Source organism: Phyllostomus discolor, chromosome 11, assembly GCF_004126475.2.
Source record: "Phyllostomus discolor isolate MPI-MPIP mPhyDis1 chromosome 11, mPhyDis1.pri.v3, whole genome shotgun sequence".
In the NCBI taxonomy this organism is placed as follows: Eukaryota; Metazoa; Chordata; class Mammalia; order Chiroptera; family Phyllostomidae; genus Phyllostomus; species Phyllostomus discolor.
Window position 1 is genome coordinate 53,078,808 of NC_040913.2, and position 26,296 is coordinate 53,105,103.

Genomic DNA, 26,296 nt, shown 5'->3' on the forward strand with positions numbered 1-26,296 from the left:
GATATATGTGAAGGACTAGAACTTCATTCGAAATCCACCCCCTCGCCCCCTGCCACCTCCCAAAAAACCCTGCAGTGTTTTAAGCAAAAGAATAAAATAACAAGTTATGCACTTGAGAAGCATCACTTGGATAGGGCTGAAGAAATGGATTGGAAGAAAGACTAGGAGGCCCATGGTTTCTCCTAGGTTATCAAAACTGCCTCTCCATTTCATAGCAAGGCCCATAATACATTCTGCATTCCTAGCTTGAGTAGCCTGCTGACTGGTCAATCCATTAACTGAGACAGGTAATTAAGGAGAAGAGCAAGTCTATGCAGTAGGTGATACATTACAGTCTGGAGATGCCTGTGGGATTTCCAACTAGAAACATCTGGTATACAGCTAGAGAAACAACTTGAGCACAAGGTAGGGATGAGGGCTGGAATCACAGACTTGGAGAAAAGAAGCCTTTGAAAGAAAGAGATATATGATGGCAAGCAGGGGAATGGAGAAGTGGGATTTGGGAACAGAAAGAAGCAGCTTCTAAGACAGGGGTATCAAACTCATTTTCACTAAGGGCCACATCAACCTTGCAGTTACGTTCAAAGGGACAAAATAATTTTAGGACTGTATAAATGTAACTACTCCTTAATTGTTAAGGAGTTGAAATTACACTCGGCCCTTTGAAGGCAACCACAAGGCTGATGTGGCCCCCAGTGAAAATGAGTTTGACACCCCTATTCTAAGATATTTACAAGACAGATGTCATCTCCAACTACATTATTTCTCACCCCTGGTGCCCCTAATCTATATGCTGTTCTTGTTATTCTCACTCTCAGTGGTTAAATTTATAGAGTCAGAATAGAATGTCCTCTCTCACATGCTTTCTGCAAAGACCACAAGTCACATCTGTCACATCTCAGCATGTGATGGGTCAGCAGAGGGTATTTTGACCTCTCTGCTGGTGGCTGACCTAGACCTAATATTACAGTTCCGATCATGGCTAATGAGAAACTGAGCATTGTCTTAATTTTCTCAGGCATGCAGTTATTATAACAAGTTCTTAGCAATGGACCAAATTCTATCATAACTATTTTACCAACTGTCTACAGGTCTAGCAAAATGAAATGACCACCAGGATACTAACAAACTGGATTCTAGTTGTAGTTCAGTCATTGACTAGTGGTGTGAACTTGATCAAGCCACTCTGCCTCCCTGGACTCCATTTTCATTTGAGTAAAAATAGTGAACAAGATGATGGCTCAAGTCTCTTGCCACAACAAAGTTTATCTTGATGCTATCTATGAGATCTTTCAGGCTTCTGGAGGTTAAGGAAGATTCCTACAAATCATCTGTTCGTGCTTACAAGAAACATACCCCTATGGCTGAAGCAGGTTCCTATCATCTTTCCTATTTTTTCACATCAAAATAGCCAGAACAGTCCTGGCCACTATGGCTGAGTTGGTTGGAGCATCATCCTATAACTGAAGAAATTGTGGGTTCTATTCCCTGTCAGGGCACATGTCTAGGCGGCAGTCTAATCCCCTGTCCAGGTACAAATGAACCCCAGTCTGGGCATGTACGGGAGGCAACTAATTGATGTTACTCTCTCACATTGCTGTTTCTCTCTTTCTTTCTCCCTTCTTCTCTTTCTAAAAGAAATGAAAAAAAAAATCCTTGGGTGACAATAAAAAAGTAAATAAAAAAGAGCCAGGACATGTGTACACAGAATCTACTTTATTGAAATCAAGGAACTTGTTTTACTTTGTACAGAACCATAATGTTTCCTAACAAAAACATCAGTATGAAGTGTTGTGAGCCACTACCAACAGTAATGCATTCTACTCATGAATTCTGTTGAGTCCTTCAACAAAGGTGAATACTATGGTCTCAGACACTGAAGCAGAGCAATAGGTTCTTAATGTACAGGCAATTCCTTGTGCCTTTCTGAAAAATGCTTGTTGTCTCAAGCTGACTGTGCTGGGAAATGAGAAATGAATAAGCAAAAATGACTGCTATGATCTCCCTACAGACAGAAAACAAACAGGGATGCAGACACATAAAAAGAAAAAAAATTCAACAACTAGCCAAAAGAGACTCATCCTGATGTTGCCACTAATATCCACTAATATCCAAGAGATACTGTCTTCCCTGGACAAGCCATTTAAGGGGAAAGAAGGGACAACTTTAGGCTAAAAATAACGGAAACACAATACACCTTACATACACTGACAGCTCTGCTATGAGATAAAAAGCAAGTTCAGCTTCTTAATGTTCTTCCCATCTCTCCAAAAAGCGTAGGCTGCATTAAACATAGGGTATGCCCAATAAATAGTGTTTGAAGAAATAACCAAGTAAATCTAGAGTGTAAGAAAATGAGGCTCAGGACCAGCTCCCAGAGCCAGGGAATAATAAACATCTGAAAGCATCATAATGATAAAAATGAGTATTGATAACAACCAATATCTCTACTATGCTGGGTATCATTCTAAATGCACATTTACATTTTGTATGAACTTAGGAGGCAAATACTATTATTATCCTTGTTTAGAAGAGAAAACACTGAAGCATGAGTGGTAAACACTTTGGCTAGGAACTCATAACATTAAACAGGAGCCTGGCATCTAAGTCTGTCTGTTTTAAAGCCCAGATTCTTATTAGATAATGAACAGACCAGTCAGAGAGGAAGAAACTCAAACGGCAAATAAATATATAAAAACATGAAAAATATTACTGCTAAGCAATGAAATATAAATTAAGGCAGTGAAATACCATTTTTCACTTCTCTGGTGAGGATGCAGAACAATGATAATGTGAACTATTATAACCTACTGGGAGAGTAACCTGTCACTATTTGAAATATTTTAAAAAAACAATAACTTCTGACTTAGAAATCCCACTTTGGGGAATTTCTCTTATTGAAATAAAAGCACATGCATTCAAGCTTATAAACATCTTACTATGTTTAGTGTATACTGTTTGTAGAGGCTAAAAACTGAAAGTAACCTAAATGCTCATAAATAGGGAGATGGTGAAATAAAGTCTGCAATATTCACATCTGGAATATTATATAGCGATGAAAATGAGTAAACTAATCCAGGGTCAGCTATGAAATATTTTAACTAATAGAAAAGTTGCAGAGGTTGAAGATGGTGGCCGAGCAGGTAGAAGCTGAGTCCATTTGATCTTGCCCCCAACTCAGATGTTTGGCTGATCTTCCAATAGTTAACCCCAACAATAAATGGAATCTTAGCTGACAGGAAGTTTTGAAGCCAAGGAATACAGAAGACACTTCATACTGTTCAATAAGGGGATGTTAAAAATTGAAAGGGAAATACCCTATGCATGGTACCTGGCAGCAGCAGAAAGCCCAGACAGAAATCATAGCTTTGGAGCTCCCTCCTGTCTCAGAGCAGGGGGCCTTAGTCCTGCACACAGATCCCAACCCTAACTGGGAGAGACTCAGGAGGATATATGGGAGACCCAGGTCACACACATACACACACCGCCTGACTGCAGCCAGCTGTGACCATGAGAGACATTTTGCTTTTTGAGGAGGGGATCTGTGCAGAGAACTAGACAGTAACACAGAACTGTGGTACGGGTAGCACATAGAGTCTTTTTAAAAAGGAGCTGAAAAGTGGTTAGGCAAAGACCATGCACACAGCTGCTCTGCCAGCAAAGAGACTAGACTGAAAGCACAGTTTGTTCCCACTGCATACAGTTGGGCAGGGAGCTCAGAAAGTTGCACAACAAGGGGTTTGCTGGGTCCCACCCTGCTCAGCTAGCATTCCAGGGGCTACAGAGAACAGTTCTGGATTGTGTCTCCTGCGAAGACATTGGCCTGGGAGTTAGACAAGCAAGAGCTGAGCACCAGAGATGCTTTGCAGCCAAGCAGAACCCATCCACCCCCACAGAGTAAAAAAATCTAGGAAGGAAAGGCATGGCTATCCCCCTCCTGCAAAGTAGTGCAGCTAAGCTTAGGAGCCCCCTGCTAGGCACACATCTGCAGGGAAAAGAAAGGGAGACATCAAGGAGGTCCCTTCAGAAATGTTCTCAGCCGCAACAAGACACATTGGTTCCTTAGGCCCTATTCTACCAAAACCAGCTATGCAGAAATGGCACAGCAAGGGGAATTCAGGGGCCTGCCCAGCCTTGGCTCTTATACAGAGCTGTCATCAAGACCAGGCAGGAAAGAGCTGATCCCTTTACACAAATTGGCCCCTCACGTGAAACTAACAGCTAACTAATCAGAAACTATACATTATTGAAAATAACCCTGGACAGACCAAGACGTGTGGTGCAGGGGCCGGGGGAAAACACCCACCATCTTCCCTGAAGTCTGAAAAGTGTTTCCAAGAGGAGAGCCAGGGTCCCCATCCTCTCAATAGCACCAGAAGCCCTCTCAGAAACAGATAGGTCAGTGATAAGGCTAAGACTAATGGCAAGACTGCAGAAAAATGCAGGTGGAGGTGGTAACTGCAGTGATTTCATATGTCGGATGACCAACTCCTAGGCCTTGTGCTGGTGAAAAGCCAGCAGGGCAGGGCAGCAAGGAACATCCCAGACACAGCCAATTCTGAAGGAGACAGTCACAGACTATTGATCGTTTACAGCCTAGAACAGGCTGCCTAGAGCTATAGAGGGATGGCGTCTGACACTGCCAGAGCAGGATACCGAAGAAGAGGTCTGCAGCCAAGGACCGATCTCTGTTGAGATGAATTCTACCTTGTTCTTTTTCATTGCATGTTTTTTTCTTTCACATAGCTTTTTAACATTCTTTTCTTTTTCTTCAATTTTGTTCCCATTAGTTCACTACGTAATTTTTTATTTCAAATTTCATATTCTATTCTTCCCTTTTCTTACTACATTTTGCTTTCTGCCTTCCCATATGTTCTTATTTTTACTCTAAAATTTATATTTTCCCTTTCTTCACTTCATTTCAGTTCTTTACTTATTCCTTACCCTCCCTCTATCTTCTCGAAATCATTTTTCTTTCCTTTAGTCATTTCATATTCTTTTTTACTTTTCTTATAATATTCTTATTCACTTTCCACTTTACTAATCTCTGCTCATTTGTCACTGATATTGCTGTTGTTGCAGGGAGGGGTATTTTTGCTGGTGTGGGTTTTGTATTCTGTGTAGTTTAGTTCTGTCAGCAACTGGTAAAACAGCATAGGAGTTCAAGGAGGCAGCACCACTGAGTCCAACAGGACTCCTACCATAGAAGGCCACCTGGGTAGGAGGTCCAAGAGGATAGGGAGTCAAAGCAGATCAAGCTAATGTGTAGAAATAAACAAGAAGAGTCACCTAAAACAGAGAGGCAAAGAAACAACACCCAAATGAAAGAAAAGGAGGAATCCCCAGAAAGAGTGCTAAATGAAATTTAGGCTAGCAATTTATCAGACATAGAGTTCAAGGAAATGGTTATAAGGATGCTAAAGAAACTCAGTGAGAACTATGAGGAACTCAGTGGAACTACATCAGCATGAAAAAGGACATAGAAAATATGTACAAGAACCAGCTGGAAATGAAGAATACAATTTCAGAAATAAAGAATATACTAGAAGGAATTAAAAGCAGGCTATATGAAGCAGGGGATCGAATCAGCAAGTTAGAAGACAAGGTAGAAAAAAAGCAATAAGTCAGAGCAATAAAATGAAACACACACACACACACACACACACACACACACAGAATGAGGATAGTTTAAGGGAGTTTTGGGACAATGAAATGTAACAATAGTCACATCATAAGGATACCAGAAAGAGAAAAAAGTAACAAGAGATAGAAAAACTTGTTTGAAAAAATAATGACAGAAAAGTTCCCTAACTTAGTAAGGGAAAAAGCCACACAAGTTTAGGAAGCAAAGAGGGTCTTCCTAATCAAGATGAACCCCAAGAGGTCCACTCCAAGACACATCACAATAAAAATTTAACGATGAGAGAATCTTAAAAGCAACATAGGAGAAATAGCTAGTAACATACAAGGAGCTCCTGTAAGACTATCAGCTGATTTCCCAACAGAAACACTGCAAGCCAGAGGGTATGGCAAGAAATCATCCAAGTAATGAAAAGCAAGGACCCGCAACCAAAACTACTCTAGCCAGTGATGCTCTCCCTCAAAATGGAAGGAGAAATAAAGAACTTTCTAGACAAGACACACACAAAAAAGGCTAAAAGAATACACCTCCACTAAACCAGGATTACAAGAGATGCTAAAGGGACTGCTTGAAGAAGAAGAAGATGAAAGAGAAAGAGGAACAGTTACAAAGGAAAAAAATGGCAATGAGCAAATACCTATCAATAATAACCTTAAATGTAAATGGATTAAATGCCTCAATCAAAAGACATAGAGTAGCTGAACTGATATGAAAATGGGACCTGCATATATATGCTGTCTACAAGACACCCGCCTCAGAACAAAAGATTCACACAGGGTGAAAGTGAAGGGATGGAAAAAATATTCTATGCAAATAGACAAGGAAAAAAAAGCTGGGGTAGCAATTCTCACATCAGGCAAAATAGACTTCAAAACAAAGGCCATAACAAGAGACAAAAAAGGTAACTACAAAATACTTAAGGGAGTAGTCCAGCAAGAAGATGTAATTCTTATAAACATATATGCACACAACAGAGAAGCACCTTAATATATAAGGAAAATCCAGGAGGACTTTTAAGAAAGAGACTGACTGCAGTACAGTGTTGTAGGGGATTTTAACACCACATTGTCAACAATGAACAACTCTTCCAAACAAAGAATCAAGTACATAGTGGCACTGAATGACACTGTAGATCAAATGGACCTAATTCATATTTATAGAATATTTCACTCCAAAGAAGCAAAATATACATACTTCTCAAACACACATGGATCACATTCAAAAACAGACCACATGGTAGGACACAAAACAAGCCTTACAAAATCAAGAAAATTGAAATCACATTAAGCATCCTCTTGGATCACAATGTCTTGAGAGCAGATACCAACTTCAAGGAAAAAACTCAAAAACATTCAAATACATGGAGGCTAAGTAACATGTCATTAAATTACAAATAAGTTAACAAAGAGATCAAGGAAAAAATTTAAAAGTACACAGAAAAAAATGAAAATGAACACACAACAACCCCAAACTTATGGGACACAGAGCAGGCAGTACTGGGAGGGAAGTTCATAGCAACAAAGACCTACCTAAAGAAGACAGAACAATCTGAACCAAACAACGTAACCCTACATATAAAAGAACTAGCCCAGGGGTGTCAAACTTATTTTTCCCAGGGGCCACATCAGCCTCGCAGTTGCCTTCAAAGGGCCGAATGTAATTTTAGGACTGTATAAATGTAACTACTCCTTAACTAGGGGAAAGGAGCCTGGTGCTGCTGCCAGGTAGAAACAAGGTACCAAGACAGATAAAACAAGGTGGTGGGCTGGATTCGGCCCACGGGCCTTGTGTTTGCCACCTGTATACTAGAGGAACAACAACAAACAAAGTCCAGAATGAGTAGAAGGGAGGAAATAATCAAAATCAGAGCAGAATTAAATAACAAAGAGACTAAAAAATAATTCAAAAAATTAATGAATCTCAGAACTGGTTCTTAGAAAAGATAAACAAAATTAACAAACCTTTAACGAGACTCATGAAGAAAAAAAGAGAGAACCTAAATAAATAAAATCAGAAATGAAAGAGGAGAAGTAAAAACTGATAGGACAAAGATAAAAAGGATTGTAAACAATTATTATGAACAACTACATGCTAACAAATTGCACAAATAGAGGGAAATGGATACATTTCTAGAAACATACAATCTTCCAGAAACGAAGAAGAAGCAGAAAACCTGAATAAACCTGTAACAACCAGTGAAACTGAAGCAGTAATCAAAAAACTCCCAACAAATAAAAGCCCCGGATCAGATGGCTTCACAGGCAAATTTTAATAAACATTCAAAGAAGAACTAACACCTATCCTTCTCAAACTATTATAAAAAAATTCAAGAAGAAGGAAGACTCCCAAACTCTTTTTACAAAGCCAGTATTACCCTAATTCCAAAAGCAGATTAAGCCACAACAAAGAAAGAAAATTACAGGCCAGTATCTATGATCAACATAGATGCTAAAATCCTCAACCAAATATTGGCAAACTGGATCAAGCAATGCATTAAAAAGACCATAGGCCGTGATCAAGTGGGATTTATTCCAGGGATGCAAGGATGGTATAATATTCACAAACCAATAAACATAATACATCACATAAACAAAAGGAAAGACAAAAACACATGACCTTATCAATAGATGCTAAAAAGCATTTGATAAAATCCAGCATCCATTATTTATGAAAAACACTCAGCGAAGTGGGACTAGAGGGAGCATTCCTCAACATAATAAAGGCCATATACAGGAAGCGTACTGCCAACATTATACTCAATGGGAAAAAAACTAAAAACATTTCCCATAAGATCAGGAACAGAGAAGGGTGTCCACTTTCACCACTCATTCAACACAGTATTGGAATTTCTAGTCGCAGGAATCAGACAAGAAGAAATGAAAGGCATCTAAATTGGAAAGAAGTAAAATTGTCATTATTTGCAGATGACATGACAGTGTACACAGACAACCCTATAGATTCTACCAAAAAACTACTCCACCTAACAAAAGTTAATTCAGCAAAGTAGCAAGATACAAAGTCAATATTCAGAAGTTGAAGGCACTTTTGTCTACCAACAATGAACTATCAGAAAGAGAAACTAAGAAAAAAAATGCCATATACCATAGCAACAACAACAAAAAAAATTAAGTACCTAGAAATAAATTTAACCAAGAAAGTAAAAAACCTGACTTGGAAAACTGTAGAACACTATAGAAAGAAATTGAGGAACATACAAATAAATGGAAGCATATATTGTACTGATGAGCTGGAAGAATTAGGACCATTAAAATGTCCATACCACCCAAAGCAACCTATTGAATCAACACTACTCCTATTCAAATATCAATGGCATATTTCACAAATATAGAACAAATACTAAAAAATATTTATATGGAACCAAAAAAAGACCCTAGATAGCCTCAGCAACCTTAATAAAGAAGAACAAAGTTGGAGGGATCACAATACCTGATATCAAACTATACTGCAAGGCCACTGTCACCAAAACAGTCTGGTACTAGTATAAGAACAGGCACATAGATCAACGGAAGAGAACACAAAGCCCAGAAATAAACCCATGTGTCTATGGTCAATTAATATTTAACAAAGGGAGCATGAGCATACAATGGAGTAAAAATAGTCTCTATAATAAATCGTGTTGGTAGAACTGGACTGGTAGAGGTGAAAAACTGAAACTAGATTGCCAACTCACATCACATACCAGAATAAACTCAAAATACATAAAAAACTGTAAGTTGTGATCCCATCAAAATCCTAATGGAAAACATAGGCAGTAAAATCTCATATATCTCACATAGCAATATTTTAGCTGACATATCTCCTAGAGCAAGGGAAATAAAGGAAAAAATAAACGAATGGGACTACACCCAAATAAAAGCTTCTGCACAGCTAATGAAACTATCATCAAAATGAAAAGGGAACTGTGTGTGAGAACATACTTGCCAATGATCCATCAAACCAGGGTTTAATCTCCAAAATATATAAAGAACTCATACAATTCAACACCAGGAAGACAAACAATCCAATTAAAAAACAGGCAAAGGACCTGTATAGACCCTTCTCCAAGGGGAACATAAAGAGGGCCCATAGATATACAAAAAAATGCTCAACATCACTACTTATCAGAAAGATGCAATTTAAAACCACAATGAGATACCACTTCATATCTATTAAAATGGCTGTCTTTAATAAGTCAACAAAGAATGTGTGCTAGAAATGAATTAGAGAAAAGAGAACACTAGTGTACTATTTGTGGAAATATAGACTAGTGCAGCCACTGTGGAAAACTATATGGCACATTTCCTTAGAAAAACTAAAAATGGAACTACCTTTTGACCGAGCAACTCCACTGCTGGGAATATACCCCCAAAATTGGAAAACACCAATTCAAAAGAACTTAAGCACCTCTATATTCATAGCAGCACTATTTACAATAGCCAATAGCTGGAAACAGCCTATGTGTCCACGAGTAGATGAGTGGATCAAATAACTGTGGCACATTTACACAATAGAATGCTACCCAGCAGAAAGAAAGAATTCCTATTTTTTGCAACAGATGGCTGGAAATGGAGACTATCATGCTAAGTAAAAGAAGCTAGTCAGTGAAAGACATATACCATATGATCTTGCTTACAAGAAGAATATAATGAACAAAATAATCAGCAAAATAGAACCAAAGGCATAGAATCACAGAATAGACTGACAGCAGTAAGAGTGGAGGAGGGAGGGAGGACACTTGAAAGAAGCTGAAGGGATTGGTCACGGAACATATATGAAGGACCCACAGACATGGACAACAGGGTGGGGATTGAGTACTGAAGTGGGTGGTGGGCTGGGTGGAGGGGGAAATCTGGGAAATAATCAGGACAACTGTAATACATTAAAAAAGAACAAGTTGTAGAGTAATGCATGTATCATGAGCATGTTTTTAAAAAGTAATTAAAAACATTACATGTATGTGTTTACTTCTATGAGTAATTGGTTTGGTGAAAGGAATTACAACAGGTTAATAACATCAGTGTTCTCAAGAATGTGGCAATGGAGATAAGATAAAGGACTAACTTTTCTTCATATAACTTGGGATATCTTTACTTACATTTAAAAATAAATGTAGCAAGCACATTTATTTTTATTTAAATTTTAGTAAAGATGAATAAGTTCCTGTAATATACTTTCACAATATAAAGGCCCACAAAACATAGCTGTAAAAAAATATATTATGCCAGACTACGCCATCCAGCATTTCTCAAAGTGACAGAAACTGGCTCTGCTATTAAAACAACCTGTGGTCAGTTCACATTGTAGAGGTATGAAGAACTGGACTGGCATTTCACCACACCCTGTCACTGCCGTCCTTCCCATAGCACATCTAATACTTTGGGTTCACTATAGAATAGGAGAAAAAAGTAAAGAAAATGGACAATGAAAGAACTTTCCTCTGTAAAACTGACACTTGCTTAGAAGTCAAAGAATAATTTGTTTTAAAAAAGGGCTGCTCACCTCACTTCTGTAAACCCTAAGTTAAATTACTAATGACATACCCTGATAATGTTTTCTTCCTTTTCTTAAAGGGCAATTATGAACCAAACATTTCAGGGTTTACAGAAGGACTGCTCTAGGACTGCTCTAGGACTGCTTTGTTTGTGTCTTAAGTTTATCTTAAGTAGACAAAACAATCAAAGGTCAACGACTATGGCCTACAACATTTCATTCTGAGAATGAGTTATCAGAATCACACCATTTTGACTATCGGCTGATTTAAACAGGAGGGCTGCAATAGGAAGATTTAGCAAAATACTCTGAGGTCAGAATATATACTTTTTTTTTTAAGAGAGAGAAGGGAGCGAGAGAGAGAGAGAGAGAGAGACAGACAGACAGACAGAGACAGAGACAGAGAGAGACAGACAGAGAGAGAGAGAAAGAGAGAGAGAAACATCAATGTGCGGCTGCTGGGGGTTATAGCCTGCAACCCAGACATGTACCCTGGCTGGGAATTGAACCTGGGACACTTTGGTTCCCAGCCCGCATTCAATCCACTGAGCTACGCCAGCCAGGGCTAGAATATATACTTTTTAATATAAAGTGTCATGATTTGTTTCCACTCCCTCCAAGACATCTAACTCCCTGGGATGATCATCTAATCCTCTGAGTCACAAAGCCATAATAAGCATTATAGAATAAGGAGGCCTAAGAAACAGAACACCCAATGACCTCACAAACACAACCCTACCAATACCTTTGTATCATAATACATTTACATAATTTTCTGGATCAGGATATGGGGAAGGAAGCATCTTTTACAGACTTGATTTAAAAAGTTAGCAAAGGGATATAACTTAAACTTCCAATCAAGCTGCTGGCGTAGGTAAACACGGCTCAACTGCTAGCACAACCACATCAAACAACCATCACTCAGAAATGTCAGAAATTTAATTCAATGGAAGTCTGACAACTACAAATGAAAAGAAACCACATCTCTCCAGACTAGTAGAAGAGGCAAAGATGTGGAACAATCTGGTCCCACAACCACATGTAGTGGATAAAAATTCGGGAGGGGTGTTTTGGGAGTAAGGAGTCCCAGCTCCACACGAGGCTCCCCACCGCCCAGGCACAGCATTCAGGTGCCAGGAAGATAAATTCAGGTCCGTTCTGGCTTCAAAACACAGCAGAAATCAGTGGAAGAAACTCCTGGAATCCCAAGATATTCCTCTAAAAGAACCCACACACAGACTTACTCAGACTCACTCCCTCTGAGCTGCGGCACTGGAGTAGCAGCTTAAAAGTCACCGGTGGCATACAGAAAGGAACTGAAGTGTCTGGCATCAAGGCGAGAGCTGGGGAACAGCACCCCTGACAGAGCCATGGAACTGGCAGGTGGGTGCCATATCTGAGACTCCATCAACATAGCTAACACTGCCCCACCCTGGAGTAAGTACCCTGAGGCTTCATCCCACCCAACTCACAGCTGTTAACAGAGACTTTTCCATGTGAAAGGTTGGCCTCAGGCTCCTGCTTCACAACTTCCTAAACCCTTTCGAACAAGCAACAGCTGGCTTCAGTGAGCCCCCAGCCCCTGTATCTCTTGCTAAGTCGTCATAGGCCTGGCACTAGCAGCAGCCAGCCTAGGTTCAAGCTTGGCTCCACCCGGGAATCTCTAAGCCCAGAACAAGCAACAGTATTCTCAGATTGCTTTATAGTTCAGGCAGAGTTTCCCAGGCAAAACACAGGTGGGGGTTGACCTTGACCTGCACCACCCAGGAAATGCCAGGGCCTGCTCACACAGTGGACAACTACAGACCATGCAGGAGCACCATAACCCTGTTGCTGCATAGCTAAACCTCCACAGAGGGCAGAGGTTGGTGGTAAGTGGTCAAAGCCAGGCCTTGCAGCTGACTGGCCTGGCTAAATCCCTCCCATTGACCAATCAACAGTAACCAGGGCACAGCTGCAAGAGGAGAAATGTACTCAGTCCAAAAAAAGGGCACATCTCGAGTACTCAGCTTGGGTGACAGGGGCCACTGAACCCTACAGGACACCTACTACATTAGGCCACACTACCAAGACAGGGAGCCATAGCAGCTCTACCTGATACATAGAAACAAACTCAGGGAGGCTGCCAAAATGAGAAGACAAAGAAACATGGCACAAATAAAAGAACAGGTTAAAACTGCAGAAAAAGAACTAAACAAAGGAAGATAAGCAATCTATCAGATGCAGAGTTCAAAATGCTGGTATAAGGATGCTAAAGGAACTTAGTGAGGACCTCAACAGCATAAAAAAGATCCAGTCAGAATTGAAGGATAAATTAATAAAAATACAGAACAATTTATAGGGAAACAACAATAGAGCGAATGAGGCCAAGCATCAAATCAATGATTTAGAACATAAGGAAGCAAAAAACAAACAAACAAACAAACACCACACAGAGCAAAAAGAAGAAAAGAGAATACAAAAAAATGAGGATAGTTTAAGGAACCTCTGGACAACTTCAAGAGGTCCAACATTCACATCATAGGGGTGCCAGAAGGAGAAAAGAGCAATAAATTGGAAATCTATTTGAAAAAATAATGAAAGAAAACTTCCCTAGTTTGGTGAAGGAAATAGACATGCAAGTCCAGGAAGCTCAGAGAGTCCCAAAGAAGTTGGGCCCAAGGAGGACTACACCAAGGCACATCATAATTAAGTTACCCAAGATTATAGATAAGGAGAGAGTCTTAACAGCAAGAGAAAAGAAGATGGTTACCGACAAAGGAGTTCCCATAAGACTATCAGTTGATTTCTCAAAAGAAAACTTACAGGCAAAGAAGGGGCTGGAAAGAAGTCGTGAAAGACAAGGACCTACATCCAAGATGACTCTATCCAGCAAAGCTATCATTTAGAATTGAAGGGCAGATAAAGTGCTCCCCAGATAAGGTCAAGTTCAAGGAATTCATCATCACCAAGCCCTTATTATATGAAATGTTTAAGGGACTTATTTAAGAAAAAAAGGAAAGTCAAAACTATGAACATTACAATGACAACAAACTCACAACTATCAGCAGATGAACCTAAAAAACAAAAACAAAAACTAAGCAAACAGCTAGAACAGGAACGGAATCACAGAAATAGAGATCACATGGAGGGTTATCAGCAGGGAGAGGGAGAATGTGGGGAAAAGGTACAGGGAATAAGAAGCACAATAGGTAGGTAGAAAACAGACAGTGGGAGGTTAAGAACAGTATAGAAAATGGAGAAGCCAAAGAACTTATATGTACAACCCTTGGACATGAACCAAGGATGGGGGAATGCTGGAGTGCATGTGGGAGGAGGGGGAGAAAAGAGGGAAAAAAATTAGATCAACAATGTAATAGCATAATCAATAAAACATAGTTTTAAAAAAGCTCAAAAACTAGAAAAGCTGTGGAGAAGTATAAATTGTAAACGTGAGGATTTTCTTAATACTGTCTTTACAGAAGGAGATGATATATATCCCAATATTACCTAATTTAAGTGCAACCAGAGAAAGAGGTTATTAAACAAATAATAATTGGGTTTATAATCTGATATTAACCATAGACTTTGAAGGGTTGACTAATTTTATAGTTTACATAGTCAATGAAAATGTTTATAAGAGTAAGTATTCTGATACTATTAAATGCTGTCAAATTCACAACAAACATATTTGAATTTCACATTAGACAACTGGAAGAAAACAACAAGTTTTAGGGTAAATATAGCATGTCGCCTAATAAAATAATAATGATGTTCAATAGTAAATATACAAACAACATAAGGGCTAAGAATATACAAAATGTTCTGAAAACCGAAGTCCATGTCATCCCTACCGCATATAAAGGGCCTCTCCATTATATTCCAAAATGAGACTTTAGTTATTTTTGTACTAAACAACTTCTTGTCACTTGCATCCTGTTTGATCATATCTCAGTCACAGTGGAAAACAAACACTAGGGTAATGGGATAAATGAAGCAGAAAGAGGAGTTATACCTTTAACAAACTTTTGCCTGTCCCTCATGTTCTGTTCTTTTCTCCAAAATCTTAACTGTGACCTGATCACCTGCTGGACCCTTTCTTATACCCTCCTTCCCTGTTACTGACCTCTTTATTCTTCATCCCTAATTAAGCTCCCTCCTTGCACAGCTTTGTGTGTCCGGACTCCCTTCCACTCTGAATCCATCATTTGTATAATCAGGATGACCAGTTATCCCTGCTTTCGTAATAGATACAAATAATTACCACCCCAAATACACTGGATGGGGCTGGAAACAGCCAAAATCACAGTCACATTAGAAGCCTTGGATTGTGAAAGACCTGAGAGTCAGACACAGAAAGACCCTGGGCCCCTTAACCGCACACCACAAAGACATCACTGATGGACACCTGCCACCTACAAGCATGATGACTGCACAATGAGTGAACAATAACACATCTTAATTTGCTTTATTCTTTTTTCCTTTGAAAAATGATTTTCTGCCTATTCCTGCCTTCCTAAATCAAATTATCTTTAAAACACCTGAGAGTCAAAGGGAAAAACAGCAGTTTAGTCCCTTACAACACTGCATTTGTCTGGCTTTCACCATGACCCACAGTAAAACATACATTTACATCACATCCCAATGCACACACAATATCTGTATCTATATCTATAGCTATAAAGTAATATCCATCATCATTAAGAGTAGTGTACTTTAATATTCTCTACTACATTCTATCCTTTTAAAAAAATCTGGGTCACGTAATGTTGAACTAAAGAAGTCCGACAGATAGTGCATGCTAAATGATTCCATTTATAGGAAGGTCTAGAATAGCTGAGGTTAACCTACAATGATAGAGGTCAAAAGAATGAGAATATCAGCTTGGAGGGGGTTACAGGGCAGTCTTCTGAGATGCTGGAAATGTTTTATATATTTAGATCTGAGTGGTGGTTATGTAGGTGCACAAATGTGAATTCATCAAGCTGTATAATTAGTATTATACTTGAGCATTTTACTTTATGTAAGTTCTATTTCAATAAAAAAAGAATAAAAAATTAAAAAGTAAGAAATGGTGGTTGAAATCAATTAAATTGATTTTACCAACGAAAACAGCTTCAGCTAGCATGGTGGTTACTCAAAATTTGAAAACAGCTCCAAATATGTTATGCATATAAATTTTTAAAAGAACATATACACACATATACATATATACATTCACGTGTGTGTGTGTATTTGTGTCAGGCTTTGTATCAGACTTCTTTAGCTCAACATTATGTGAGCCAGATTTTTTTAAAAAATGTGTATGTGGTTTTTTTTTTATTTTTTAAAATCTCCCTAGGTGTCAGAATCAAGGAATTCTGAGTTATGCTGGCTAGATAATAGTAGGCAATGACAAAAGAAAAAAGAGACCACTCCTGGATGTCTTCACAGGGGGAAAAAAAACCAGATTACTGATTAAACAACATTAGGCTCAAATAATGGGTCTTCTCCTAGGTATCCCTTGTTCACCCAGTAAGCATAGAAAGTTACTTTTTGAATTCTAGATTGCTATTGCATATATTATCTGATTCAAATCTTTTGCTTTGAGAAATTATGAACCCCCAAACATGCAGAAATAAAAAAATCTCAACGTAAACTATGATACACAAAACTTCATAATACAAAAATGCAAACACATACACCAAAACTCTTCCCAGCCTAAAAAGTGGTTACAATGGTAGCACTAAAATTAGCTATAATAGGCAGGTGCTAAAAAGATACTGTGGTAAGAGTCAAGTCCTAAGAAAAACAATATTCTAAAGACCTAGCCTGGGAAGGAGATTTTATATTTCATAAGAACCATGTTATTTAAAGTAAAGGTCAATGCTGAATGCTAGTCTATTTATAATTGTATATAGAGAAACCATGTCTTGTATTACAGTGTTTAAGATGTGGGTGTGTACAGTCTCTATTTCATTGTACTAGAGGAAAAAAAGAATAGAAAGGCAGTAACAGAGTAAGAATATAAAGATCTAGAGAAGACAAAGATATTTCTCTCATTTGAAAAAGAAATCATTCATAGATGCACATAAGGAGACAAGTACAAGAATATTCACTGTGACAATGTAAGAGAAAAAAATTGGAAATAACACAATAGCTAATATAAAATGCTTACACAATGCAATGAAAGGGTTGAACTAGATCTATATACCAACTTGGATAAATCTCAAAAACAATGCTGAATTAAAAATAAAAGCAAGTGCAGAATGATACATTACTATTTATACAACATGTTTAAACATACAAAACACAACCATATATATCATTATAACAGATATATTGGTAAATATATAAAAATTAAATGGAAGTAATCCCAGAAAACTCTTAATAGTGGTTGTGTCTGATAGAGGTTGCAAGAAAAGAAGGGAATGGAATAAGGATGATGTTTAAAAAGAACTTTAAAACTGGTGTTTTTTTTCCTTGAAAAAAAACGCTAACAATATAGTAACAAGTGTTGAATCTCGGTGATAGGAACATGGTTGTTTGGTTCTCTGTGCTTTTCAGTAACTTATAAGTTTCTCAAAATTATACAAAATACCAGATGTAACTTTTTTTCCCCATTCCGAATAACCCACAAACAATTTATATAATACAGGCAACCCCTCTTAGGTTTCGTGGCAAGATTCACATGGACCCATCATCTTTTCAATTGTGTTTACTGACTTGAATTAGGGCTGTATATATGTGAACACAGTAAGCATTATGTTACCGTGGGAATATTTACCTGTGTATTTTGGTTATTTCTTTACTACTTGTAATATGATATTAATATTATGGAGGGAAAAACACTTAAAGTGTTTTTCAACTTTTTTCATTTCATGGCATAACAAAGGAACTACTAAAATTCTGCAGGTGACAAAAAATATATTTTTTGCTGATCTGACACAAAAATACCTAAAATTTTGATTCATTCACACCAACTGCTAGCGTTGTGTTTGCTGTTGCCATTTTTTTATTTTGACAATCTACGGAAAAAGAGGTCAATGCCCCTGACTAAATAGTAAGGTATTGCATGTTTTAAAAATTCTTGCAGCACACTGGATGAAAATTGCTGACATAAAAAATAACAATAAAACAATCCTTTATAAGGCACTTTCTGGGAAACAGACTGAAGTTTGATTCTGGTCAGTAGTGTATTTCACCTCAGCACATATTCAAGTTAGAAAAGAAAGAGCAGTAACTACAATGTCATTTACTGCAATGTAACTACTGCTAATCATTTCAACAGATGAAACGAGAAATAGGAGAGGGGGGTGCCAAAACACCTGAAATTATCTTCTGAAGGGAGGAGTCCTTGTAGTACAGGCTTCCCCACTAGGCGATTGTTCTAGGAACCCATCTCTATCAGTGTACCAACTGGTGTTGTTGTGAGAGGCTGCATTCGGCTTCAGTGAATTTTTTTTGAAGACTCTTTCAACATGTTTGTCCATTTCATGATGGGTGATTTACAAGTGCACCTGCCCACTCCTAGCTGAATATTCAGCTCAGTTTTTATTAAAAATGACATGACCCCTGTGTCCCACTCTCCCCATTCACCTAATCTCTCTTGGAGCAACTTTTTGTTTTCTGAGATGAAAAAAGTTCTCAAAGGGAAATGTTTCACCACTGTGGAAAAGGTGAAACAAAAAAACAGAAGAAGCACTAAAAGGAATCAAAATCAGTGAATTCAAAAACTGTTTTGAGCAGTGGAAAAAACTTCTTGATAGGTGTATTGCATCAAATGGAGAATACTTTGAATGTGACTTAAGTTTAAACATGTAAAAATAAATACACAACTTTTTATAAATAAATGAGGGCTTTTGGGGGCCCCTCCTCATATTTTAATATTATATGAAGAGCAGAAGATTTAAGATGATGTTACCTTGACTAGTTCAGGCAGGTAGCTATCTAAACCGGAACCAGAACCTTCCAATTTGCTTTGTTCATCATCTAAAATGGCAAAACAGATTACCTGAGTCACTTATAGTTTAACAAATTTTTTCAAAAACAGGAAGAAGGTCAGTTCTCTTATGTGCCCTTGAACACACTGGATTTCAACTCTGAATGCTCTTTAGAAATACCTTGGAGCTTTAAAAAAATACTCTGATGCCCAGGCCCAATGGTGAGAATTCAACGTTTGATAGCTGGTAGAGCACTGATACTGTCTGATTAGAACTGGCACTAGGCATGAACACCATCCCACAGGGCCACATCCATCAGATGTGCTAATAGTCAGGCCTCCCCAGACCAACTCAGTCAGAGTCTTCAGAATCTTTGGTGGGACAAGCAAAGAATATATGTATCTCCTCAGCCAACAACATTTATTCATTGCTTTTAGAGAGAGAGGAAGGGAGACAGGACAGGAAAGAGAGAATCATTGATGTGAGAGAAAAACACCGACTGGTTGCATCCTATACACGCATGGACCAGAGATCAAACTTGCTACCTTTTAGTTACAGTACAACGCTTCAAACAACTGAGCCATGCAGGCCAGGGCAAGAAAAATATTTTTTTAAAGTTTCTAGGCATTTCTAAGAGACAGAGTTGAGAATCACCTGTCCAGAGAACTAAAATAATAAAATAAAATAAAAATCCCCAAACCCACACATGAATTATCAAGAAAATAGCCAGATTTTCCCACCAATTTCATCTGAGGCTTCTGCCCTCTCCTTTGCTTTGGAAATTCCAAAGGATATGATTAATAACAACAGTAATAACTATAATTAGTATTTTAAGCATTGACTCTGTGCTAGGTACTAGATATACATCATCATACTTAATCTTTCCATTGACCAGCACATTCCATTTTTTTAATTCCTGTTTTACAGGTGAGTAAACCAACACTCAGAAAATGTAAACAGCTTGCCTAAGTTCTCACAGTTGAAAGATAATGTTTATTGTTGGGATTCAATATCTCAGGTCTTCCTTTCTGTCTCCAAAGCTATGGTTCTTCCAATTACACGATTTCCGTATAAAAATGATGTTAGGGTAATAAATCATAATGTGACAAAATCTTTTTTTGACAGGCTGTCTGTAAAAAGCTCACATCTGTCTCACCTCTCATGTACATATGCAATATACATCTATTTTCTATACCCTCTGGAAAAAATAATGGACACCTGCAGAGTGTGGCTGTATGTAGGGAAAGCTAGACCTACCTACCTTCATGAGAGTCTCCATTTCGCTTTTCTTGCATTGCAGCTTCAAAGTTGAGCTGGAGAATCTTGTTTAGAGTTGTGATCCATTCTTCCATTTCCACTTCACTGTCTGCTGCCAAAAGATAACTACTTTTGTCCTGCATTTTGAGCTCAAAAGCAAAACGCCTGACTTTGTTGTTCTGAAATGGAAAAGGGGTAACAAGACATATTTAAAAGAATCAAAATGGCCTTTAAAGTTTTTCTCTCTATTATTTGCTGATGGGTGCTATCACACTGGCATTTTGGAACAAGTCCCCTCCACATAAAACCCATCACTATCTACCTCCCCTGCTTTATTTTCTCCATAGCTTTGTTTTTCCAACTGGCATACTACATATTGTATGTAGTCATCTTATTTGCTGTCCCCTCCAATGGAATGGAAGCTCCTCCGGGCAGAGATTTCTTTTATTCAGTGCTACGTCCCCATTTGTAGAACACTGCCTGGCAAATAATAGGCTCTTGAGAAATACTTGAATGAATGAAATTTCATGAAAATTTTCATTTCCCCTAGCTCCTATTTTTTTAATGAACTAGTGTGTGGTACAACATTTTTAAAAGCAAATCATTATCTATCAATATATTTGACTTCCTTACTTCAAAATTTTTCATTTATGAGTCCCAAAATATATTAGGACACTGTGTCTACCTTCCCCTTCTCTCATGCCTGTGTTTTTATGACTGGGGAAGGGTGTTGTCCATGTGCATTAAATGATGAAAGATGAACATGCCCCAGAGCAGGTTTTCTCAACCTCTGCACTACTGATGTTTTGGCTGATCATTTTGTTCTGAGGGGATATCCTGTGCAGTATAGGTGGTTTAGTAGCATCCCTGGCCTTATCCACTAGATACCAGTAGCATTCCCTCCACTTGTGAAGATCAAAGCATGTCTCTAGATATTACCAACTATCTCTTGGGGCTAAAATCACCCCCAGTGACTACATTAGATAGAAGTTAAGCTCAAAAGACCATGGTACAAGATTCCTTGTAGGTACAGGCTAAGGGACATAATATCACAAACTCCTGCCAACCTGCAGATGACAAAGCAGACCCCTTGTCCACTAAAATTCTAGTGGGTTAGCTGTCCCTGTGAGGGCTCCTCAATGCAGGTCTCAGGGACAGGGCCACACTCCCAAAGGCATGCATCTCTGTGTACTTCTCAGAAACATGAAGGAATGTGCTGCTCCCGGCAAAGCCACAAAATCTACTGTATACAGATGACCTAGTGTGGTTGCCCTAATTGCAGCCTTAGACCTCACTCAAACTTCACTTTACATCAAGTAAAGAATCAAAGTTTAGAAGTGAAATGAGTTTTCTTTCCCCTACATTCCTCACATCCTCACAATTATGAAAGTAAAAGTTAAAGGGGGGAAGGGAAAGAACATTAGGTCTCAATTCTGAATTATTCCTATTTCCTTTTTTACAAAATAAGTATAATCACTTCAATCTCCTAAAATACTTTTAGAGCTTAACATTCTAAACTGGATTCAAGTCAGATCTACTTTAAAATTTTAGTTTAGGTATTTCTTTGAACTCACAGTGTTAATCAACTAAATTTTTAGTAATGTCCAATAGCAATATATTTTTTAAAAATCCCAAAACACTTAAACCACAACTTTTGGATCTTAGCTTACAAATGGACATGGATAAAAACAAACAGTTTTAAACTTTTGGTGCCTTAGATATAATTCATTAAATAAAAAATGCCATCAGCAATATCTGCAAAAAAAAAAAAAAAAAAAAAAGAAGGATGAGGCATCCACTGACATCAGAACCTTAGATTCTAAAATGTACTCCAGAGACTGAATAATAGACCACCCAGTCTATACTTATAAATTACCTATACACTGTGTTGACGACTGACAAAAAAACCCTCTTACAAACAAAATAATCACGTCCTACTTTCCAAATGCTAGAAAATTCAACTAAAAGGTAACTTAAAAAGTGTCTCAACTTAAAAATATAAATCAAACTCCTATTTAGGAATCCTACACAAGAAGTTAGTTTGCCATCATTGACAATTCACTCTGGTAGTCCTTACTTCATACAGTGAATAAACATACTTTTCGATATAATTTGGTTTCTATAGCAGCAGCTTTCAGGTGAGGTTGGGTTACCATCTGGGGAGACATCTATGTGCCAATTAGCTGTTGATGCATAATAATTTTCAGTGAATGCTATATGATGCTATACTCTTGATCCAGGGCCCAAGTACACTGAATACACTTTTATGTATTCCACACACACCCCTTTTTTGGATCTTGTACAGTGGTTTTCTTTTAAATCAATTACCAATAATTAAGAACACTAAGATTTAACTACAATTTTATATTTTTCCCTTTCCTGAAAAACCCAATGATCTGGCAACCCTGAGTTGGTATTTCCACCCAGCAGCATCAGTCCTCTTTAAATGGGACCACCTGTCCTCCAGTTTGTGACACTTCCAAGTATTCCCTATTTGCTTTACACCGAGGCTCCTTCTTTCACTTAATTACCTGTTTGGTCCCTGAAAACATCTAAGTTTGGATGGACCCCCAACTTCTACTGCTGGCCATGATGAAGTAATAAATTCTGGACTTAACTCTCCCATAATAACAACTAGAAAACTGGACAAACTAGATGAAACTGTTTTCAGATATTGAACAACAGGGAGGGCAGGCCTGGGATCCCTGAAAGAAAGTAAATGAAGTGAGCCCTACTACCATCTTAGCTTTTTGCCTAGAGGCAATACCTGGATCATGGCATGGGGAGGGAAACCCAAACAGAGTCCTGCAGTCTCCCTGAGCTGAAGAGACTGGGGGTCAGGGAGGCCCAGGTGGCTAGAACATGCAGGACAGGTTTCAGAATGAGAACAGAGCTCTCAGCACAAAAGAGATCCAAACAGTAAAGATATAGTCTCACATTCATTACATGTATATTTTCTATTTCTATGTTTTGCCTTAATAAAAAGCTTACCAAAAAAACAATAACAACAAACAAAAGGCACAATAACCTAAATTTCAGGTGAACAGAGATAAAGAGAAGATCACAAAGAATGAAGATAAGAATAACATCAGATTCCAAAACAACATGAGCACCTAGAAGACAATGCCTTCAAATTCTAAGGTAAATTTTACCTTGCATTTCTACATATAGCCAAACTACTAGTCAAGTATAAATGCAAAAATAAAGATATTTGCAGATATTCTAACCCTCAAAAAATTAACATCTTACACATGATTTCTCAGGAAGCTACTGTAGGGTATGCAAGAAAAACAAGAAGATGACATAAGATCCTCAAAATAGGAATCCAACAGAGGAAAGAAGGTAAAAAGGGAATTCTCAGGATGTGTGGCTGTGCAGAGGCTAAGAAAGCAATTACATCTGATGCTTGAACATGGGTTTGAACCACCCAACTTCACTTTTATATGGATTTTTTCAATAAGTATTTTGGAAATTTTTTTGATATTTGTAACTATTTGAAAAAATTTGCAGATGAGCTGCATAGCCTAGAAACATTGAAAATTATGAAAAAGTTAGGTATGTCATAAATGAATAAAATCTATGCAGATGGCAGTCTATTTTATCATTTACTACCACAAAATATTCAGAAATCTATTATAAAAGTTAAAATTTATAAAAATTTATACACACAGTTAGAGACCAGACATGTCACCATTTGTAGGCGAGAATAAAACAAACAAGCGTATTTATGTGTAACATACAAAATATGTGCTCATTGACTGTTTTTATCAGTAAAGCTTCTGGTCAACAGCAGGCTATTAATAGTTAAATGTGGGGGGAGTCAAAATTTATACATGGATTTTCGACTCTGTAGGTGGATGGTGCTCCTAATCCCTGGGTTGTTCAAGGGTCAACTGTAGTCCAGATTAGAGCAGAAAGGAGGGTGACAGGGGCTAAAATTCTATCACCAGCACATAACGTTCACAACTGATGAATGAAGAACACAAACACTGCTTATCTAGGAATATGAAGACAAATCCCACAAAAAATCATGAAAAGGGTTCAAAACCATCATTTTAGGAGAGTGGGGAGTGGGTGAAGTAGGAGGATGGAGGCAAGAATACGCCTTTAGTGTTACCCTTCTGCACTGTTTGTTTAAATCCAATGAACAATCTGATGAACATGTAATTTAATTTTAAGTGAACACGAATAACTAATAAACAAGTATACTTAAGGGTCAAACCAGAGAGCTGTGTGTCTAACATTAACCACACTGGCACAAAACAACCTTTCTTGAAGAATCAAGCTTCAGGCTGATGTCACGGACTAACATAGAGTCATTTTAAGAGAGATTCTCTGATAATAGTAATTGTATCTATTGTGAGGAATTGTCAAGGAGATTGTTCATTAATCACACAGTGCTCTCTGTCTGAGTGTCCCCAAGAGAAAAAATCCCTGATCTTTATTCTAATTAGACTGTATCTGTGTGCTATGTGACTGAATGTGTCTCCAAGCTAGAAAGCATAGAGCCCAGTTTGTTGCCCACCCAAAACTGGTATTAGGTCTTCATAACATATTACTTTTTCTGTACCTTAATTCCACTTTATCTCCTCCCTACCCTAACTCCTTGTTTATGTTTCTGCTTTCCAACACACTTTAGATCTTCCTGAAAAATGGCAGGGGAATGGGTGGATGCCTGGATGGACAGGCAACCTGTTTTCAAAGACAATTCTATAAAGGTATGGAAGGAGAACACCAAATTGGTAAAAGTAGCTCTTTGGGAAAGGGAGCAATTGGAGTCAACAGGGACTTCCACAATCTGTATTGTCTGATATTTATAATATGTATGTATTCATGTCTTATGTATTATAATCAAAAATAATTTTTAAGAATAACTCCATACCTGCAACAGCACTAGGATAAAAATACCTAATATTGGCTGAATGTTTACCATGTGCCATCACTATCATAAGCTGTTACATCTTAAGATTAATTAATTAATCCTCTCAGAAACCATATTTGGTACTATTACTATCCTTACTTAATGAGGAAACTGAGGCTCAGAGAGGTTACACAGTTGGTAAGTGGTTGATTTGAAGTCAGTCTGGTTCTGAAACCCAATCTCTTGATCCATATACTATTCTGTCATTGGTAAAGTTATCAGTAAGATGTTAAGAACTGTTCTAAATATTTCCAAGTTAGCTTATCCAATCCTTTCATTTAGTCTATTTAGGAAACATTATCACTATCCAAATTTTGCAGATGAAAGAACTTCAGGTAATAGCCCATCCAAGGTCACACAGTTAAAAAGTGGCTAGTCAGGTTTTAAACACAAGAGCTCGTGCATAAGAGCACTTGTGCCCACTACAACAATTCATCTCCATGTCATTCCTTGACATCTTCCAAAATGATGAAAAACAAGCCTGTTTTAAAGTCAGTCACTATATTTCTACCACAAAATTGCCATTTTTGAAAGTTTATGATTAAATCACATGGTACTTTACAAGTAAGGAAACATGATAGCCTCTTTCGATATTTACCTGAACCACACCCATACAGGAATCCAAAAATATCGATCCTTTCGGTTCTTTAGAGATCTTTTCATCTTTATAAAAATTCAAATTGTAGGATCCATCACCAAGTTGAATTAGGTGGAAAAACCGTCTTTTAAATGACTGAGAGAAAAATACACACAAGCTCAAAATGAAAAGAGTTACAATTCAGTAAGTCACACAATTTGACACATGTGTAAAAACAAGTTTAGTTCTCTCCAAAACAAACCTAATTCTGGCCAATGCCCTATGTAACTGGGTGAGTTAAGACTCTCTTTCACATCTAATGATTTTACTGCATTTCAATTCTAAGGAGGTAGTTCACTTAACATCTATGAATATTTTTCTCACCCACAGATTTTAGGGTTTTACATAACTACCCAAAAGCAATGCAGTGAGCTCCAATTTGGGATGCAGCTCAGAGGGATGGAAACTTTCCAAATCCCCAGTTTTCTGCTCACACAGAATAGAAACTA

General features: G+C 37.8%; 1 protein-coding gene across 23 annotated transcripts in view; it reads right to left on the bottom strand.

The window, feature by feature from the left end:
- DOCK9 (dedicator of cytokinesis 9) overlaps positions 1 to 26,296 on the bottom strand; it is a 340,452-nt gene that overhangs the window by 146,738 nt on the left and 167,418 nt on the right. For all 23 annotated transcript variants that reach the window (XM_036011395.1, XM_036011405.1, XM_036011400.1 and 20 more), the window contains exons 7-9: positions 25,809 to 25,943; positions 20,294 to 20,468; positions 19,014 to 19,081 (exon numbers count right to left, since the gene is read on the bottom strand). In XM_036011395.1, the coding sequence (XP_035867288.1) occupies positions 19,014 to 19,081; positions 20,294 to 20,468; positions 25,809 to 25,943 (378 nt within the window). The remainder of the gene's footprint in view (positions 1 to 19,013; positions 19,082 to 20,293; positions 20,469 to 25,808; positions 25,944 to 26,296) is intronic.